This window comes from Talpa europaea (genome assembly GCF_964194135.1).
Source record: "Talpa europaea genome assembly, chromosome: 4".
Taxonomy (NCBI): domain Eukaryota; kingdom Metazoa; phylum Chordata; class Mammalia; order Eulipotyphla; family Talpidae; genus Talpa; species Talpa europaea.
Genome location: NC_140070.1, coordinates 33,311,732 through 33,334,168, shown reverse-complemented (window position 1 = coordinate 33,334,168; position 22,437 = coordinate 33,311,732). Strand labels below are relative to the sequence as shown.

Here is a 22,437-nt window from a genome sequence, read left to right as displayed (position 1 = left end):
CAGTGAGTTACATATTTTCATATCCTTTAATGTTGTTCATTAGCATCCTTTGCTTTATCATAAAGACTCCCTAACATTTCTTCTAATGCTAGTGGTGATGAACTCCTTCAGCCTTTGTCTGGAAAACTTTTTTTTTGGTATTGTTTTTAAATTCTTTTTTTATTTTATATATTTCTTACATCATTTTTCATTTTTGCACAATGTGTGCAATTTCATCTTGGTTATACTCCCCATACAATTGCACCCCCCTTATTTTGACCCCAATCTCTCCTCTCCCTGCCCCCCCTTCTCCCACCTCCAGTGTGTCTGTGGTTTATACTTGCTTGTTGATTTTGATTTTTTCTTTTTTATAGTTTTTAATTTTTAAAAATTTTCTTTATTATAGATATTCTTTTTCCTGGTCCCTTATTTAAGTTTTCTAAATTCCTGCTATGAGTGAGACCATCCAGTTTTTTTCTTTTTCTTTCTGGCTTATTTCACTGAGCATGACCCCTTCCAACTCCATCCATGTTGCTGCAAATTGCATGTGTTTATCTTTTTTGATTGCTGAGTAATATTCCATTGTGTATATATACCATAGCTTCTTGATCCAGTCATCTATTTTTGGGCATTTGGGCTGTTTCCAAAGCTTAGCTATTGTAAATAGTGCTGCTATAAACATAGGGGTGCAGGTGCCCTTTTGAATTAATGTTTCTGTGTCCTTTGGGTAAACACCTAGGAGTGGAATTGCTGGGCCATATGGAATCTCTATCTTTAGTATGTTGAGGAATCTCCACACAGCTCTCCATAATGGTTGGACCAGTTTGCACTCCCACCAGCAGTGCAGGAGAGTTCCTTTTTCTCCACATCCTTGCCAACATTTGTTGTTGCTAGTTCTTTTGATATGTGCCATTCTCACTGGTGTAAGATGGTATCTCATGGTAGTTTTGATTTGCATTTCCCTGATTACAAATGATGTTGAACATTTCTTCATAAGCCTGTTGGCCATTTGCATTTCCTCTTTGGAGAAGTTTCTTTTTAGCTCTGGAAAACTCTTAATGTGCTTTTGTTTCTGAAGTACAATTTTGCTGGCTAAACTATACTTGGTTGGCATCTTTTTCTTTCAGCGCTTTGACTATATCATTCTACTCCTTTCTGACCTGCAGTGTTTCTCCTGAAAAATTCACTGGTAATCTTGTGGGATTTACCATCTATTGGGTTGTTGGAAAAGTCATGACACATTTTTTCTGTTTTTGTTTTTTTTTTAATATTTATTTATTTATGCATGCAAGAGTTGGGCATAGGCCAACTCTTGTGTGTGTTGGGGGAGAGGATTCACCAGAGACAGAGTGGGGAACAGAACAGGCAGACTGACTGAAGTACACTGCTGAGGGGAGCAGCGGGCGAGACAGGAGAGGTCTGCTGCGTCATATGTTGCTCCCTGGCCATCTGGGGATCGAACTCATGCTTCAGAGGCTGTGGATTGCTTCATAGTGCAGTGCTTAACCCCTTGCACCACCAGGGAGGCCTTCTATGTTCTTCGAAGAAAGAATACATCATGACTTTTCCCACAACCCAATATTAAACAAGTTCCTTTTCTCATCTTACTTTTAAAGATCCTCCTTTTTCTTTAACTTTTAACTGTAATTATAAAATGTCTTAGTGTGAATCTTTCTTTTTTGGGTCCACCATATCTGCTTCCAGTTTAAATTCTCTATAAGATTCTTTCAATATTGATGACTATTTATTCTCCACAAAATTCTAATATGTGTTGTAGGGGGGAAAGACAGTTAATGAACGGTGTCAGTAATGGTTTCAAACTGGGACAGTATATAAAAGTCCAACTACCACAACAGAAGACTGTTTTTGAAGAAATAAGACTCATTAGAGTAGAATGTTTGGCATCTAAATAACTAAAATGCTTTGAGACCAGAAGAATATTTATAGAATTTTGTCTTAGATGGTTTTAAATATTTTACCCTTAATACTCACAGTTTACATTATATGGTAACATGAAACATGAAAATTAAACTTCAGATAGTGCTTTAATTAAAATTTTGAATATATGATATACCCTCATCTTATTCTGTTTTATTAGAAAGGAAGTTTTATTAAAAAGAAAACATTTTTTTAATAGTCTATTTTTTCCTTATGTGTATTAAACTTCTTGATTCTACCTCCACATGCTCACTGAGATGCTCAGAGAAACTGCTTTCAATCTACCTGGATGTTCTAAAGGCACAAGCCAATTCATAATTTCCAAAGTAGGTAGGTAGGTAGAGATATAGATTTTCCCCTTCCACCAAATGACCCATGCTCATACCCTATCTGCTTCCCTCCCCCATTCTCCCACACTTTTCTCTATTCCCTCTGATAACCATTATCTTCCTTTTTCCTGAGTTCAAAATTTTATTTCTTCTATTGTTTGCATGTAATTTTTTTTGTATTTTTGCTCTGCAGATAAATGAAATCATCCAAAATCTGTCTTTTACTTTTTGACTGATTTCACTCAACATAATCACCTCAAGGTCCATCCATTTTGTCCTAAGTCACACTGTTTTGTGCTCACAGCTATAAAATATTCCATTTAATATATTCTCCACACTTTATCCATTTATCTGTTGAAAGTCACTTGGTTTGTTCCATGGTTTGACAGTTGTAAACAGTGCTGCTGTGTATATAGGTATAGATAAAATCTTTTCATATTAGATTTTTCCTGTTGTTTGGATAAATACCTAATTGTGGTATTGCCGGGTCAAACGAAATTTACATAGAAATTCTTGAGTAACTTCCATACCATTTTACAGAGGGACTGTACCAGTTTGCATTCCCACCAACAGTGAATGAGAGTTCCTGTTTCACCACAACCTTGCCAACATTTATTAAATCCATTCTTTTTTAGATGGGCCATTCTCACAGGGGTGAGGTGGTCTCTGTGTGGTTTTGATTTGCATTTCTCTTATAATAAGTGATGTTGAACATTTTTTTTATATGTCTTTAGGCATCGGAATATTTTTAGAAAAGTGTCTATTCAGGTCCTTTACCCATTTTAAAAAAATGGGTCATTTGTTTCTTTGTTGTTAGATTGTGTAAATACTTCATAACTTTTGGAGATTAATTAACCCCTGGTCAGATGTCTGGTATGCAAATACTGTTTTCCATTCTATAGGTTGCCTTTTGTTTTTTGTGATGGTTTCTTTTGAGGCACAAAAGCTTTTAAGTGTGATATGGTTTCTCTTGTTTATTTTTGCTTTTGTTTCCCTTGCTATTGGCATTGTATTCCCAAATACATCTTTGTGGTAGGTGTAGAATACAGCTGTGCATAAATCCTTTCAATTTAGTGTTTTTGCATTCCTTGGGTAAATATCTAGGAGTGGAATTGCTGTGTCATACGGTGAATCTTATTTTCTTAAATTGAGGTAACTTTGGTTTACATCACCATTTGTATATTAGGAATATAAGATCCCGATCCCCATCCCTTCTGCAGCTCAGGTAGTGTTACCACACTGCACTCACACCATGACACCCATAGTTCACCACCATAGTTCATTGTGCTCCTTCCTTACTTGCCCTTGCTCCTCCGCTACCCTTCCTGCTTTGATAGCTTCAGTTTTGTGGTCAATTTCTAGAGTTAATTCTTTGTTTGACATTGTCTCACCCTTTGTTTGATTTCTCTATATTCCACATATAAAATGACACATTCCAATATTTGTCTTTCTCCTTCTGACTTACTTTATTTAGCATAATCACCTCCAGCTCCATCCATGTTGTGCAAATGGCATGAGTTTATCTTTTTTTGATAACTGAGTAGTATTCTATTATATATATTCACCATATATGCCTCATCAAATTGTCTATATTTGGACACTTAGGTTATTCCTTAGGTTGGCTATTATTAATAGTACTGAAGTGAACATGGGAGTTCATGTTTTCCTTCAAATTAGTGCTTTTGTATCTTTTTTGCAGATACCTAGAAAATGAATTGCTGGATCATAATGGTAGATCTATTTTTAATATTTTGAGGAACCCTCATACTATTTTCCATAGGGGTTGGACTAGTGTACATTCCCATCAACAGTGTAAGAGGGCTTCTTTTTCTTCACATCCTTACCAGAACTTAACTGTTTTTTTGTCCTTTTGATATGGGCCATTCTCACAGGTGTGAGATGGTATCTCATTGTGGTTTTGATTTGTATTTCTCTGATAATAAGTGATCCTGAGTATTTTTTTCATGTGTCTGTTGACAATCTGTATGTCTTTGGATATCTGTTTAGCTCATCTGTCCATTTTGATTGGGTTGTTTTCTTTTTGTTGAGTTTCATGAGTTCTTTATATATTTTGGATATCAACCCTTTGTCAGATGTCTGATGTGCAAATATTTTCTGCCATTCAGTAGGGTGTCTTTTTGTTGTAGATAGCTTCTTTTGCTGTTCAGAATCTTCCTAGTTTGATGTTGTTCTATTTGCTTATGTTTTCTTGATTTCTCTTGCCATTGCAGATGCATTCACAAAGACAGCACTGAAGCCAGTGTCATGGAATGTTTTGCCCATGTTTTCTTCAATGTACTTTATGGTTTCAGGTCTTACATTAAAGTCTTTAATCCATTTGCAATTAATTTTTGTGTAAGTTATGAGAAGGTGATTTAATTTAATTTTTTTGGATGTGGCTGTCCAGTTTTCAGAACACTATTTTTTGAAGACACTGTCATTTCTCCAATATATGCACTTGACTTCTTTCTCATAGGTTAATTGTCCATATATATGTGGGTCTATTTTTGGATTCTCAATTTTATTTCATTGGTGTGTATGTCTGTTTTTTTCCCTCAGAACCATACTGTTTGACTATTTGGAGTCTTTTGTGTTTATGTATTAATTTCAGTAATATTTGTTGTAGTCCTTTGAAGAAAGCCATTGTTGCACTGGTACAAGAGAATAGCCTTTGATCCCATATCAACTACAATCCATGCCCAAGCTCATCAGTCTCAATATCTCTTTATAATCTTGTATTTCTATTCAAGGCTACATAACTCTGGTACCAACAGCACATTCCAAAGTTCAAATCCCTGAATTTACTGTAGGTGATCCTCTGGTGCCCTACTCCCTCTGTAGAGGCAGGTTGGGCACAGAGCAGGATCCCTATGACTGGAGCAGATGGGTGAAGGAGGAGTCCTGGAGCCCTCGGTGGCATTTGCAGGCTTTTATTGGGATTTTACCAGGTACACAGCAGGCAGGGGTGCTGAGAGGCCAGGAGGCTGGCAGGTTTCCCAGCTACCGGCAAGTCTTAACTCTTTCTGGGTTCTCCGGTGTTCTCTCGTGCCCTCTGCTTCTCTGCTGGTTCTGCTCTCCTTCTCTCTGCTCTGTTTCGCTCTGCTGGCATCCCGATGACACTGCCCTTATAAGCCCAGTCTCTCAGCCCAGGTGTACCCCCCTATGCATGCCCACACACCCCACTCCAGGTGTCCGCCATCAGGCATGCATTTATTCTAATGGCAGGATGGCAGAACGCCTGATACTTTACTTACCCTATGCCCCTAGTCCTCTCTTATACATATTATCCCTTGCTGGTATTAGTCCTCAGATTATTTCAACAGGTTCAAAGACAACAATCTGAAAAACTCCTTATTAAAACTCATAAAAGATTTAAAATGAAGAGACAGAAGAACATATCATAAATGTCAGACCAAAAATCTGCAAGGAGCCCCACCGACTCAGTGGAACTGCAGAGCATGATAGGAGGGGACTTCAGAGAAACAGTTCTGGTAATATATGGGACTCAAAAGAACAGCAACAACTCAGAGGATATAAAATAACAGAATAAAGATAAGGAAAATCTGAGGTAACTATAATTAGAAATAATGAAGCTAAGAAACACTATGGCTAATTTAAAAATACAATGAAAGCCTTAATAGACAAACAGAAGCAATGAAGAAAATTAAAGAGCTCAAAAGCACAATTTTAGATAACACAAAAACAGAACAAAGTAGAGAAGACAGAATTAAAAAAAATAATGTAAAAGGCCTTTGGGACAACTTAAAGAAAAATAACATCCACATCAACTTAAAAAGAAAGAATATCTGTGTTAGAAGAAGAGAAAGAGAAAATCAAAGAAAATTTATTTAAATAAATAATTGCTGAAAACCACTTAATTTGAGAAACCAGACATTGTGATCCAAGATACCCAAAGAGTTCAAAATAAAATAATACCAGACACACATATACCAAGACAGATACTAAGTTGCTGAGAAACAATGACAAGGATAGAATATTAAAAATGCCAAAAGAAAAACAAGTAACTTATAAGATGCTCACTGGACTTTTCAGTAGAAACATTACAAGCACATGGGAACTGGAAGGAAATATTTAAAGTACTTAAAAAGACTTCCTGCCCAGAATTCTTTATGTAGAAAGATTATCATTCCAGACAGAAAGGAAGAATAAAAAGCCTTACTGAAAAGAAATTATCAACACCAATGTGCACATGAAAGACTTAAAGGGGTTATTATAAAGTAACAAAACAATGACTTTTAAGCCAACAGACACCTAAATCACTTAACATGGATGAGAGAGGAGGAAAACAACAAAGTACCCCATCAGAATGAGTCAGATAAGACTGTCCACCAGGTCATAGAGCAAGATAAGAAGCAAGAGCGAATGACCAGCAAGAGCAAATAAGTTTAATATAGACACCTACAAAATACGCCACTGAAAACCTGCTACATACACTTTTTTTTCAAGTACACTTGGAAAATTTTCAAATATAGGTCAGATGCTGGGACACAAGTCAATTGTCAATAAATTATGAAGACTGGGGCCTCCCCGGTGGCGCAGTGGTTGAAGGCTGGGCTATGAAGCTGCCCGCAGCCTCTGCAGCGCCGGTTTGCTCCCTCGCAATTGGCGAGGGTCCCACATGTCACGCAGACCCCTCCTGCCGCGCCCGCTGCTCCCCTCAGCAGTTCAGTCTGCCTGTTCTACTCCCAGCTCTGGCTCTGGTGAATTCTCTCACCCTCCCATGCTTCTGACTTGTATAAATAAATAAATGCTTGTATAAATAAATAAATGAATATTAAAAAAAAACAATTATGAAGACTGAAATTATACCCAGTATTTTCTCTGACCATAATGCCATAAAATTAGAAATCAATTATAAGGGAAAAAAACAGGAAAAAATATGAGTATATGAAGATTAAACAACATGCTACTTAATAGCAGTTGGGTGAAAGAAGAAATCAAAGCAGAAATTAAAAAATACCTCGGGACAAATGAAAATAAGACAGTCTACCAGATGTATGGGATTCAGCGAAAGTGGTTTCAAGAGGTAAGGTAATTACAATATAAGCCCTCATGAAGAAGCAAGAAAAATTCAAATAAATAATCTGCTATCATACCTAAAGCAACTTGGTAAAGAGGAACAAACAAGACCCAAAGTTAGTAGAAGGAAGGAAATAATAAAAATAAGAGCAAAAATTAATGAACTAGAGATCAAAAGATGGCACAAAAAATTAATGAAACTAAGAGCTGGTGTGGGTTTCTATGAGCTGACCAACTCATGAGCAACTGTGACCTATTTGCTATCTACAAATCACAGCAGAACATTCCTTGACTACCTATGGAGTATGGCGAGGCAGTCCCGGTGACACCTAGGCTGCTTGGCCTGATTACGTGACTATCTTCATGGCGGTCTTGCAATAACTCTGCCTGCCATAACATAATTTGGTGACACAAATGTCTTTTGACATGTCGTCACGATGTCCCCTTCCCTATCCCTTGTAAAACTTTGTAAAATCCCTTGTGAAAAAATCCCCACTCCTATCCTTCCTTCTGGACCCTATTCCTCATACCATTGTCACATGATCAGCTTTTACTATCCTCTATGATTTCAATAAATGGCACAAGAACATCTGCTCAAGTAGCAGAGCCTTTCCTTGCAAACCTGCTTTATGACTGTTGTACCCCTCATCATGTTCCTGCCGCAAAGCAGCAACAAAGTTCCTGTTTCAACAAACTGGTTCTTTAAGAAGATAAACAAAATATATAAATCTCTAGCTATGCTAACAACAAAAAAGAGAGTGAACATTAATAAACACAATCCCAAATGAATGAGAAAAAATTGCTATATATAGCACAGAAATGTAAAAGATCATAACACCTTACTATCAATCAATGTGTGGCAATAAATTTGATAATCTTAAAGAAATGTATATTTCTCCATCAATATAATCTACTAAGACTAACCCAGAAAGAAATTGATGAATTCAGCACACCAGTTACAAGCACTGAAATTGAAACAGGAGGGCCTCCCTGGGGGTGCAAGGGGTTAAGCACAGCACTGTGAAGCTATCCACAGCCTCTGCAGCAGGAGTTTGATCCCCACCATCCAGGGAGCTACCCACATGGCACAGAAGACCTCTCCTGTCTCATCCGCTGCTCCCCTCAGCAGTGTATTTCAGTGTATTTGTTCTCTTTTCTTTTTCAGGAGTCTTATCCTGGGTTATTGGCTCTGGCTACTGGTAGGTGCTTGAGTTCTAGTTTGTTCACGCATTTCTTTGTTTCGGTTTTAGCCCTGGGGAAAGGGGTGGCAGGAGTTTTGGATATTTCAGCCTGGGCTTCAAGTAGTAGACTCTTCTGTAAGGAAACCAAAGTTTAGGATACAGCTGTCAAGTCAAAAGCACTCCCTATGTGCCCTAGCTCTCCAACAATGTACCCTCCATCCTGGGTACCTGCTCATACAACCTATTATACAGTGCTGCTATGATAAAGCAGCCCTGACCGTAAAATGGGGAAAAGACTGTGTCTTTAACAGATGTTGGTGGAAAAATTGCATAGCCACACATAAAAGAATGAAGTCAGATTATCACTAACACCGTGCAAGAAAACAAACTCCAAATGGATTATAAGTTCACATGCAAGACCTCAGTGATAAAATACACAGAAGAAAACAATGGTGATATAGTCAATGATATCAACAGTAAAGATATTTTTGGTGACTTGAACCCTATGATAAGGGAATTAAGACAAAAACATTTGGAATTACCTCAAGTTTAAAAGCTATACAGCAAAAGAAAAAATAAAATGATTAAATGGACATCTTATTGAATGGGAGAAAGTTTAATATATCCAATAAGTGATTAATATCCAAGATATATAAAAACTCATATAATTCACCACTAAAAAAAACCCAATTTAATAAATGTGCAGCAGATTTGAGCAATTAATAAATGAGATATCCACAAAGTCAAAAGAAACCAACAAAAAACCCATTTGTTCCACAGTGTTCATGGAAGCATTATTTAAGATAGCTAGGATATGAAAGCAGCCTAAATGTCCATTGATAGCAATTGGGCCAAGAAAATATGGTATAATCACACCAACGAGTATCATATAGTCAAAAGAAAGGATGAAATGCAGCCATTTTTATTTTTTAATTTTTTATTGTTTTTTTTCCCAAAGATTTATTTATTTATACAAGAACTGGGGTACAGTCAGAAGTGCTGGTGGGTGAGAGAATTAACCAGAGCCAGAGCAGGGAACAGAACAGACAGACCGACAAAATACACTGCTGAGGAGAGCAGTGGACACAGCAGGAGAGATCTGCGCGCCATGTAGTACCCTCACCGGCAGCCAGGAATCGAACCGGTGCTGCAGAAGCTGCAGGCAGCTTTGCAGCCCAGAGTTCAACCGCTGAGCCACCAGGGGAGGCCCTTTTTTATTGTTTTTTTTAAGATTGATTTATTTATACAAGAGCTGAGGTACAGGTTAGAGGCACGGGAGGATGAGAGGATTCACCAGAGACAGAGCAGGGAGCAGAACAGGCAGATGGACTGAGAGCAATGCTGAGGGGAACAGCAGGCGAGACAGGAGAGGTCTGCCGCGCCATGTGGGTATCTCCCTGGCTGGCTGGGAATCAAACCCGTGCTGTAGAGGCTGAAAAGCAGCCTTTTTTTTTTTAACAAAATGAAGGCAATTTGAGAGAATGCAGCAAAGTAATACAGAATGGTAAAAATGAATACTGAACATTTGCAATTTGATAATGTAAAATCCTTTCAGAAATCAGTGGCTATTAATAAACATTCTAAGGGCTCTGAGGTTAAGAGAGAGGAGGGAAAGATAGGGAATATAAGTGGAATACAAGGAAAGGTGGTGGGGAAAAATCTTCAGAAAATAATAATAGAGAAATCAAAGTTTATAATGTTTATTACATGTCAAGTATTTTTAAAAAATAATATTTCTCGGTGCATACTTTTCTTGATTTTTTGGGACTTTTTAAATCAATTTTTAAATGCTTTTGAATACTGCTATTAAATATTCTCAAGTCAGCTTGCTTTTCTCCCTAATGCACATTATGATTTTCTTGTTTTTCTTTTTGCTCCTAGGACTGTAGGATTCTTTATCTTAGTCAACTGACACCTTTACTAGAATATGTTCCAGTTTTGATTAGTTATTATCAGCTATTTCTGAAATTAAGAGTACTTCCTAGTGTATTGTTTCAAATCTTTTATTTCAGGAGTATTTTCTTGAAGTATACTTTTGAATTTTGGGCACCTATTCTATTTTCTGCAGGAAAGCAAATTATGTAATTTGAACAAATATTAAATTTACCCTGCTTTTTTGGGTTCTTTCATAATTATCTTGTCTGTTTTTAAATTAAGCATTTAAAGATATTTTTTATGAATATAAGTGATGACTCATTTGTGTATGTGAACCTTGTAAAAAACTGGAACAAAGTTTTAGTCTTTCTAAGACACTGTAATTTTTTTTTCAGGTTTTCAAAATTCATTTCTACAAATCATAGTTCCAGAGAAAATTCAAGCAAATACAAGTAATTCAAAAATAGAAAATGTAAGAAATGTTTTTATCAAAAATATTATATAAAATTTCTTGTTTTTATTAAATATCAATGAAATGTATACATTCCATTATGATATGTGTATAGTTAGTAATACTACTGAATAGGAATTGAAAAATTTCATGGATAAAGTAAATATATACATCATACTGGTATGTTTTGTCTATCATTTGTCATTTCTTTATGGTAAAGCTTTTTTTTAAATTCAAAATCAGAAAATAATGTAAAAGAATTAGGGTCTTGAGCTATCTAGATGATTCAGATTAATCACAATTTTCTCCACAATGGTTAAGGAAAATCACTTTTAATTGCAAAGCCTCCTTCCTTAATCTTCCATCCCTGTGCCTAACAGTTCTTAGGAGAAACACTTATTATTTTTGTTAGAAAAGGGGATTCTTACTCTTACTCATCAATTTATTTAGCAGATATTTCTCTGGAATTATGTGTATAAATATGTGCTAAGTATCAGGGGTTACAGATATATAGTAAAGCAAGTATGAAGTTGTCAATCTTTTGATAAAACCTTATATATTTAAGCTTTATTGAGGTATAATTTACACACCACAGAATTCGCCCATTGGAAATGTATGGCTCAGTGATTATTAGTACATAGAGTATGTGAACATCACTGAAGTTCAATTTTGGAACATTTCTATTCTCCTAAAAAGTTCTTTCATAACTATTTGTTTCCACCCCAAGCCTGTGATAACTGCTGTTCTGTGTTCTGCTTATATAATTTTGCCTTTTCTGGACATATCATTTAAATGTAAACATACTATTTATATAGACTTCTGCATTGGGCTTCTTTCACTTAGGTTTATCTGTTTTGTAACATCAGTACTTCATTAATTTTTATTACTTAATAGATGTAGGTATATCATGTTTTGCTTGTTTTTCCATTCAGCAATTGATGGTTGGGTTATTTTTCATATATTGTCTCATGAATACTTTTTTTATGAACATGTATGTGTGGATATATATTTTTCTTTACTTTGAGTTGATTCTAGGAGTGAAATTGCTGTGTCACATGGTAAATTTATGCTAAACATTTTAAGAAATGACCAAGCTGTTTTCCATGGTGACTGTATCATTTTCATGTCCCATCAGCTCTTCCAGCTGAAATGAACTGGTGAAAATACACATATTTTTAAGTTGATAGTTGGAATTAAAAAACTGTTTTTAGAGTAGTGCTTTGATTATAACATAAAAACTAAAGGAAAAGAGCATAAAATATACCTACTATGATTTGGCAACAAGTTCACATTTATGCTCTTATGTTAAGATGTGTTGCATTTACCCTCATTTTTTGAGGGTTTTCATCATAAATGGATGTTGAATCTTTTCACATTCTTGGCATCTATTAATTTGATCATATAGTTTTTATCTTTTTGTTGAAATGGTGAATTACATTGATTGATTCTATCTGTTGAACCATCCTTGTGTCTGTTATAAATCCCACTTGGTGGGTGTATAGTCCTTTTAATGCATTATAAGATTCTGTTTGCTAAGATTTTGTTGAGGATTCTTGCATCTGTATACACTAGGAAGATTGGTTATAGTTTTATTTGTTTCTGTTTTCGGTAGTATAGTCATGTTGGTCTCATAAAATGTGTTTAGAAGTATTCTTAAACTCAATTTTTTGGGAGAGTTTGAGCAGAATAGGTATTAGTTCCTCTGTGGAGGTTTTGTAGAATTTTCATGTGAAGCCTTCTGGTCCTGGCTTTGTTTTTGGAAGAGTTTTGATTACTGTTTCATTTTCCTTGCTTGTGGTTGGTTGTTCAGGTTTTCTATTTCTTCACTATTCAGCTTTGGATGATTACATAATTCTAAGAATTTGTCCATCTCATCCCAAAGAGTTTTCAAATGTAAAAGAGAAATGAGAAAGCTCACGTTGCATTTGAGTATCTTATATGGACTCTAACAGGTTTTTGAATTTGTTTCCATGTAATGTTCATAATAATCTCTTATTAGCCTCTGGATTTCTGCAGGGTTTATTGTAACTTTTCTGTAGTTTTTGATTCTATTAATATTTAAGCTTTCTCCCCTTTTTTTTTGATGAGCCCAGCTATAGGTGTGTCTGTTTTATTTTTTCAGAGAACCAGCTTTCAATTTCATTGATCTTTTGAACTGTCTTTTTGATTTCTATTTATTTCTGCTCTAATTTTTAGTATTTAATTCTTCTACAAGTTTTTGGTTTTGTTCTTCTTTGGCATATTGTTACAGATTTTAGATAACATTCTGATTCATTTTAATCAAGACATTTTAAGGATTTTTTGGGAGGGGATAATTTATGTAAATTGCTATTTTTCTTCCATTACATTGTGTTCATTCATAGTTGTTCTGGATTCTCTAGGAACAGATATCCTATATTATTCCAATAGACGAGAAACCATATATTGTGCATCTTAAGCAAAGGTAATATCTTATATTTAGTTTTGGATTTCACTTTATTTATATAAATTTTTAAACTTATATTAAAAATGAAATATTAAGTATTAAAATATATTAGTTATTAACATTTTTAGTTGTCTCACATGCTCATCAGTTCATTAATTAAAATTTTGGTCCTTATACCTTAAGTAATCTTTTGTGAATGGGGTGGTTTAGAATAGAAAATGCAGGGATTTGTCTCCTGAAGATTATGATTTTAAATTGGCAGAATAAGTAGGACCTGGTAATCAGGGCAGAGTGTCAATATAAGAAGTAAGGTAGTGAGTGAATATATAGTTGGGATTTGATCAGGGAGGCAGGTCCATCATGAGGGATATGAATAAGGGATTTAATATGCAAAGCAAATCATACACTGTTATGGGAACTGATGAATAATTTATGGAAAATAGTAGTAACTTTACACTACTTTTCAGAGAATTGAGAAAACAATTGAAATAATTTTCTGCATGATTTACTTATGTGATGGAAACTCAGTTGAGAAAGGTTGACTGAAAGTAATTTGTGACTTTCAAGAGGACAGCTTCAGTTAAATTTTGGGTGTAAAGCTAGAGAAGATGAATTGTGTGTAGCCAGAAGTAAGTGTAAGACACTTTTCCAAAGCATTTGGCAAAGAAAGAAGAAAGGGATTCTCAGATGAATGCTTTTTTAAGAAAGAAAAAGCAAAGTTTTTTTTGACTAAGGAAAGTTTTCTTTAAGACAGATGTGTAAACAAACGATATAATGTGTAAGATGCCAAAGAATGGTATTGAGGAAAAGGATAGTTAACCTCTTTTAGGCAGAAAGGAAGAATATGATGAATGACATCCCAAAGAGTTTTCAAATGTAAAAGAGAAATGAGAAAACTCACATTGCATTTGAGTATCTCATATGGACTCTAAACAGTGTAAGAAATATAGGGGCTGGCGTTTGGGAAATGGAGAGAGCATGTGTATATTGTTTTCAGAAATCACCTATTAATTATGACAGTGCAGTGACAGGAAGTTATTGTAAATAACCTATATGAAAAATAATGAGAAGAACTATGGCTGAGTGGAGGTAGGTGATTTTTTTTTTTGAGACCTGAGATGGCAGAAAAAAGATTAGCTGACAGATTGAATATAGTGGTAGCAGAGATTTGGTGGGGCAGTGAAAGAGAAAGGAAATATAACTGAGTCATTGGAAATATGGGATCATTTCTAGAAGAAATATCCTATTGATAGATGTAGTTTCGAACATGGGAGAAAGGTGTGAATTTCAATGTCATCTTTTTATGTAGGTATAAATGAAGCAGTAAAAATGAATAATGTAAATCCATAGAGGTAGGGGTAAATATTAAAGGTGAGAAGAAAAAGCAACCCAGAACTGAATACTGTGGAAACATTTAAGAGAAAAAACAAGAATCTAGATGAAGGGACTTATAAAAGTAGAGAGAAAGATATGAGGGAAACCATGGGGAAGTTCAAGAACAGATGTTTTAGGAATGGGGGAGATTGTGGTCAATAGTATGAAGTGAATCAGAGTAGTTTTACTTGACTTCAAAGTGCCTTTTGTATTTGACAACTGGGTGGGGAGGGCCATAAGTAAACCATATAATAGCAGTGTTAGTGGAGAATTTCCAGCAGTAGATAGTCTGAGTGGTCATGTTAACATTACGTTGGATACAAGAGTGAGCAATAAGTATGGAAGCAAAATTAAAATGGCAAACTAAGTATAGAGAATAATATCAGAGAAGACTGAACTTAAACTTGTAGTTTTAGTACCTATATTCAGATTAATGGCTTTTGTACAATACTCTTCCACCTCATTATAAAGATATTCATAGTAGTAAAATTTAGGAAGAATGAAAGAAGCAATACACATTGAGTAACTGTGTATTGCTTTGAATAAAAAAATACATGCATACATATATACACTACCTTTGTCAGGGGTTGGCAAACTTCTTCTCTATATCCATATTATAGTGACTACTTCAAGATTTTTAGGACCATACTATCTTTGTCAAAACAACTCCACTTGTCACTGTAGCCTGAAAGCAGCCATAGGCCATACATAAATGAATGGGTGAGGCTCTGTCTAACAAAACTTTATTTACCAAAGTAGAGAGTAGGTCAGATTTGTCCCAAAGTTGTTAGTTTACTAACTGATACTTTACATATTTGTTTTTTAAATATACTTTTAAGAATTAATATTTAAAAAAAATATATTTTAAAAAACTCTTACTCTTTTTTATATTCAGATTATTTTTAGCAGAAAACTTCATGGTTTATTTGTATAATCGAGGATCTTTGACTTCTCATCATTCAGATACCCAGGTAAGTTTTAAGTTCCATGTTTTATCGGATTTTTAAACCTATTCAAACGATATTGAATAGATGCTTTCCTAACATAGAATCCCAGGATTCATTGGGAAAGCCTTTATTGCAACAGGGATTGATTTATTGTCTCACTTCCCTTATTACACTTTTCTGATGTCTTGGTAAATTAAAGCGAACTAGATAGAGTTAGCACCTTCCGTATTACCTAGAACACAGCCATTATTTAATTATTTTATTAATTTATATTTTGCTGAATAAATAATTATAAATTAATTAAAGAATAAAAAAAGCAAACAAATGTTCTGGACACAAAAATGTTAGATGAAAACCTTTCCCTTTTTTTTTTAATTATTATTTTTTAGAGGCATGTTATTTATTTATTTATTTATTTATTTGTTTGTTTGTTTGTTTGTTTGTTTGTTTTGTTTATACATGCACTGGGTACAGTCAGAAGCGCGGGAGGGTGAGAGAATTCACCAGAGCCAGAGCGGGGAGCAGAGCAGGCAGAAGGACCGAAGTACACTGCTGAGGGGAGCAGCGGGCGGCAGGAGAGGTCTGCGCGCCATGTGGGACCCTCCTGTGGTGGCCGGGGAGCAGCCGGGATCGAGCTGGCGCCGCAGAGGCCGCGGGCAGCTTCGCAACCCAGCGCTCAACCGCTGCGCCACCCGGGAGGCCCTTTCCCTTTTTTTTTGACTTCCCATCCAACCCATTTACAAATCCTGTTGACTCTATACTTCAAATGATATAACCAGAAACTATCTTTTCCCTTGTCTCCATCTGCTGATACTACTCTTTTCAAGTAGTTTGGATTATTGCCATATATTTCCTGAATCATTTCCCTACTCCTTTACCTTGCCAACCTCTCACTCAATTCTCAACATGGATCTTGTTAAAACCTCTTCAAATTATTTAGCTTTTCTTCTCAGACCCTCCTGTAAATGACCTCTCATTGCTCACAGAGTGAAAACCAAAGTTACTTTAATATCCTAATATCTCTACACAACCGTGTCCCCTTTTACCTCTCTGACCTTATTTTTTATTCTCTATCTTGGTTACTGTATTCCAGTTACATTGGTGTCCTTGCTGTTTTTCAAATGTACCAGACATGTTTTCCTTTTATAGACTTTGCACTTCCTATTTTTTCTAATCCAGATTCTTGTTCTTTGCTAAGAACTCACTTTTTGCTCACTCCTCACTTTTTTCTACCTTATTCTCTAAAGGTCTTTGTTCAGAATTACTCTATTACATAGTTCTTGACTAATCTTCATTTTAAATTACAGTATTGTACTTTGTACTCTATTTTCCTTACCTGTTTTGTTTTTCTCTATGGTAGTTACCAGTTCATTATGTGCTGTATATGCGTCGACTATTTATTTTGCTTCCCCAGTGCAATATAATTTTCATGAGGGAAGGACTTTTGGTTTGTTTATCCACTGATGTATCCCTATTGCTTAGAAAAATGTCTGGAACATAGTATATAGTAAAAATTTATTGAAATATTGAACTCCATATTATTTCACTTATATTGGATAGGACTATCAGTTTCTTTTTTTTTGCTCCTCCTACCCTTATTTCCAACATTAAACAATGTGATAATAAGAATTCTTACATTGATTTCTATCAGTGTTTATAATTTCACTGAATCTTCAGATGTAGTCTTCTGGTTTTATTTTTGTTGTTGTTGTTGTTTGTTTCTTTGATGATGCTTGCTGTATCTCTAGTTTATTTTTACCATGGTCAAAGACCAACAGTTGTATGATTTTAGTACTTTAAAATTAATGCTGTGCATCATGGCCCAGAAGGTAGTTTCATTTTTTAAAAAGATTTATTTTATTTATTTATGCATACATGAGCTGGGGTGTGAACCAGAGGTGGAAGAATGGGAGGGGTGAGCATATTTACCAGAGACAGAGTGGGGACTAGTGGGCAAGAGGAGGAGGTCTGCTGAGCCATGTGGGTTAGCTACCTGGCCAGGGGTTGGACTTGTGCTGCAGTGGCTGCCTAACCCCTTGTGCCACCAGGGAGGCCTTGCCTATAGTTTCATTTTTGTAAATGTTCATATTCTTTGAAAAAATAGTGTATTCTACAGTCTTAAAATATGGTATTTTACCTATGGTAGGTTGTTTACATACTGTCCAAATTGGCTCTAGATTTCAAAAGCTTGATTTATCAGTTATTGACAGAAATGCATATTAAAAATTTTATTATGATTATGCATTTCTCTACTTTCAACTTTGGATTTATATATTTTGAAACTGTATCACTAAACGAATGCAAAATTGGAATATTTATGTCTTTTTGGTGAATTGAAACTCATCATTATGTAATGCCCCTCTTAATTTAAAGCCTGCGTTTTCTGAATTATTTTATGTTGGGAATCATCCTTTTCATTTGTGTTGGCATGCTGTAACTTTTTCTAGCCTTCAATATTCTTGTGCCCTTCAATTTTTAGATATTTCTTTTAAGCCAAATATTGGGTTTTTAAGGAAAAGCAGAATTCATAACCTTTGTCTTTTAATTGATTACCTAAATTTTTTGTATTGGAAAATAATTTTATCTAAGATATTAGATAATTTAGAAACAGCATAAAATAATCCTGGGCATTAATCTGAAGAGTAGTGAATGTAGCAAATATAGGGAGATTGTTTTCTGAATGTCATGTTATTCACAAATATAAACTATGTAGCCTATCAAAAGTATTTGGAAAGTTTTACTAAGTATAAAATTAAGAAATCATTAGAAATTATTTTTGTCAATTGCTAAGTGGCTTTGCTTCTTTTCTTTCCTAGACTCAGTGCTATTACCAAGGATATATTGAAGAACATCCAAATTCTGTTGTCACACTCAGCACATGCTCTGGACTGAGGTTATATGTTTTCTACCATTGATATGTGAATACCACAGTTATGATATTTGGCTTCAGTAAATTTATTATGTTTTTATTATAAGTGGAGTTAGAAGAGGATTTCTATGTGGAAGATAGTCCTCTAAAGGTCTTCTCTAATGTCTTCACTTTCCTCACTGACTAGAGACACTTCTAGTTTCCTTGAAGATTTAGAGTTCCTGGTCTCCTTGGTCTAGATCTTGTTTCTTCTTAACTACAGAAATGACAATTAAATAGACCTGTGTACAGCGAGTTGGAAGAACTAAATTTCGTATAGCTTATTTCTAGCAAGTGGTTTTGATATCTACCTTATATTAGCCTAGTGTTTGGAGATAAAAAGATACAGATAAAGGTATGCTTTTTCTAAAGGAAAACCATCATTAAAAGAAAAAGGCAAATTTTTTGTAAACAATTATTAATATTATACTCATGTTTTTCTAATAATATCATTGTCTTTAACTCCCTAAGAATTGTAGGTTTTACTCCGAATAGAGTTTTCCATTTTGTAAGGAAATTTTTCACTTATATCTTGTAGTCTGGGATCCTTGTTTTTACAAAGAAATGAACTAATACAACTGATTAAGGGGTGAATAGTAATAACAGTTGTTTACTCTTTAAAATCTTGCTATTCAGACTTGCTTTTCTTATTCAGATGATACAAAATAAAGTTAATAAGAAATACCTTCTCTTAATTACTGCCAAATTTTATTTTCAGAAATAAAATGGCTCATCATATATCTTTTTGTTATACAAGCAATGTAACCATTATTCAAAGGCAGTATAATCCAGAGACAAATTCATGATGCTTTCTATTTACTATTGCTTTTATTAAGTCATTTATTTGGAGGCCAGAGGAATTATTTGATCACTATAATGTTGTATATTTGTACACCTAGCAGCTGGTTACATAATTTTTGTTGCATTTATAACCATAGAGAAAATAAAACAGAAATTTAGTTCTGGGAATTATGGACATCTTTGTCTCTTTAGAGTCTGCAAAACATAGAGAGTCTGGGTCAGAACAACTCAGATATGTTCTGTATCTTTTACCTTTGTCTTTGCCCTCCATCTTTCCCTTTTACTATCTTAAAGTTTTATAACATAGAATTGAGGAAAAGCACTCACATTTTTATTCTTAATTTTACAGAGGAATACTACAATTTGAAAATGTTTCATATGTAATCGAGCCTCTGGAATCTGAAGTTGAATTTCAGCATCTTCTTTATAAATTAAGGAATGAAAACAATGATTCTACAATTCTTACTGCAAATAACAAAGGTATAAAACAAAATCCAATGGACTATAACATTTTTATAAGTGGAAAGGTGAGTTGCGTATGCTTTATTATTAATTTCAAGGAAGTTATTGCTTTTATTAAATATAGTTTAAAAAGAAATTTATTAAACTATTACATACCTATAACCTCTCCTTGAGACTAGTCTTACCTTTTCTTACCTTACAATTTTTTTTAAACCATGTAGCACTATTTTTCTCTTTGTAACATTTAATTATTTACATTTTTTTCTGGTTTGGCAATGACTTTTTAAAAATTGAAGTAACATTGGTTTATAACATTTTATAGGTTTCTCTTGTACAACATTAAATTTGACATTTGTCTCTACTACATTATGCTTTCACTGAAAGTCCACCTTTCACATCTCTTTTTCTTATGATTTGTTTTTTTAATTTTTATTTTATAGTTACATACTTACAACTTTTAGAAAATTAACTTGTGTATATTCAGTATAAACTTAAAAATTTCAGTTCATACTTTTACCATTATATTCTGGAAGTTTAATTTGATAAAGCCAATGTTTATGAAGGGTTGCATTAGTAACTAAATAGTCAGCATTAGTTTAATTATAAGTATAATTAAAGCTGATTATACGCAGGATTGTCACTTGTGGCTATGCAAATTGTTCATTATACACCCTGTACATGTGTTGATCCTCATAAAAGTAATTGTGAAAGATTTTTTTCACAATTTTTATGCCAAATGGCATAAGTATGTATAATTTATATAGGAGGTATAAGCTTAACTATTCCCAGTAAATATGCTCCCATCTTCTGTCAGTTTACAAAAAAATAAAATCCATCATAATTCATCTAGGTGAAAGAAGACTTCATTTTTAAATTTCCCTTGCCATGAGACAAAATTATGGCTAACTATATGTGAGCATATGTAAATATGTGTCATATCTGAATTAAATTATAAAGGAAGGGAGCTTATCCTCTTCTCCTTTTCCCTTTCCTGTTACCTACAGTGACGACATGTTGATACACGATAGGGAGATACCATAAGTTACAGAGCAATGAGGCAGAATGAGCTTGTCAGACTTTAATATGAAAGGAAAAAAATTCCAATCTTGTTTGATGCCCTGTTATTCTTATGTTTTTGTTTTAGTTTCTAACCCTATATCCTAAATAATACAGGACTAAAATACAGGACTATGTAATATCCATGTAGCACCAAAATATTAATGCTATCACACATGTGTTTAATTAAAAAATATTTTGTTGACTAAATACAAATTTACTTTTCCTTCTAAGAATTTATGGGGATAATTTACAATTGCTTAGATTACCAAGTATTGTATATAGTATTGATGCTGTTTCCAGATTCCCTTAGAAGCTCTTTTACCATATTATTGTGGATATTAGGCAAGAGGTTGGTGCACCCCGTCTTTGATTATGCTTTTGCTTTCAATACCTAGAATCTGTGACTCTTTGAAAAAAGTTACTTGTATATAAATTTTTCTTCCAGTTTTATTGAGATGTAATTGCCATATATGTAATATTTCATTAAAGTACATTATATGATTTGATATATGTCTATATTGCAAAGTAATTATTACTATAAGTTTGGTTATCATCAAGTACTTCGCAAATATCTTTTTCTTGTGATGAAAATTTTAATCATTTACTCTGTTAGCAACTTTCAAATATATATCACTGTATTGCTAACTGTAGTCACCATTGTACATTATAGTTCCAGAACTTGCTTTTCTTTTATCAGGGAATTGGTATCTGTTGGCCACTATCATTCTTTTCCTTTTGCCTCTGGCAACCACCAGCTTGTTTTATATTTCTGTGAATTCATTGTTTTTTTGTTTGTGTTTAACATCTCACATATGAGATAATACAGTATTTGTTTTTCCTTTATATGATTTATGTCACTTGGCATAATGCACTGAGATCTATTGTAGTTTTAGATAGCAAGATTTCCTTCTTTTAATGGCCATCATAACAAAATGTTACAGACTAGGTGGTTTAAACAGCACAAATTCATTTTCACACAGTACTGGAGATAGAAGTCTAAAATCAGGTTGTTTGATTTCTTCTGCGGCCTCTCTTCTTAGCTTATAGATGGGCATCTTTTCCCTGTATTTTCACACGGTCTTCCTCTAGCCTCTAGACACCAATGGCTGATTGGACCAATGGATATGAATGGACCATTATTTCTTATGTCTAGAATGTCAGCTCAGGTTTGTACAGATGTTACATAGGATTGCAAATGTTGGGGTGGTAGCATGCAAGACTTCCTGAGATTCAGGTTCACAACTAGCACACCAGCACTTACAATGTATTTATTATTTAATGCAAATAATTCATACAAGGCTTAGCCTATATTAAAGGGAGAAGAAATAGATTCATATCTTAATGGGAGGCACATGCAAAGTCGTGGATGCAGGAAGAAGTGACAAAACAAATATTTTTTCTATTTTCCACCTAAATTATTTTTAGAACAGAAATTTAGTTTATTTCTAATATGCATATATGAAAAAGATGATTATACACTAGTTGTTTTATCTTAAGTCACAAACTTAAAAACTGTATTATCTAATGAACTTTATAACTGATTATCTTATTCCTTGAGTAAACTGCAATGAAACTTAAAGCACTATGTATTGATATTAACCAATTGTAAAGCAAATACCAGTATATCCTGTAAGTACTGGAGTAAAATAAAGATTTAAAATGTTAAAG

At 34.2% G+C, this 22,437-nt stretch overlaps 1 protein-coding gene across 1 annotated transcript in view; it reads left to right on the top strand.

Annotated features, from left to right (window-relative positions):
- Nucleotides 1–22,437, top strand: part of LOC311170200 (disintegrin and metalloproteinase domain-containing protein 32-like) — a gene marked incomplete at both ends in the record, with an annotated part of 119,772 nt that overhangs the window by 2,302 nt on the left and 95,033 nt on the right. The window contains 5 exons of the mRNA XM_084232594.1: nucleotides 10,738–10,814; nucleotides 13,175–13,236; nucleotides 15,488–15,563; nucleotides 18,356–18,432; nucleotides 19,598–19,775. Coding sequence (XP_084088720.1) covers nucleotides 10,738–10,814; nucleotides 13,175–13,236; nucleotides 15,488–15,563; nucleotides 18,356–18,432; nucleotides 19,598–19,775 — 470 coding nt within the window. The remainder of the gene's footprint in view (nucleotides 1–10,737; nucleotides 10,815–13,174; nucleotides 13,237–15,487; nucleotides 15,564–18,355; nucleotides 18,433–19,597; nucleotides 19,776–22,437) is intronic.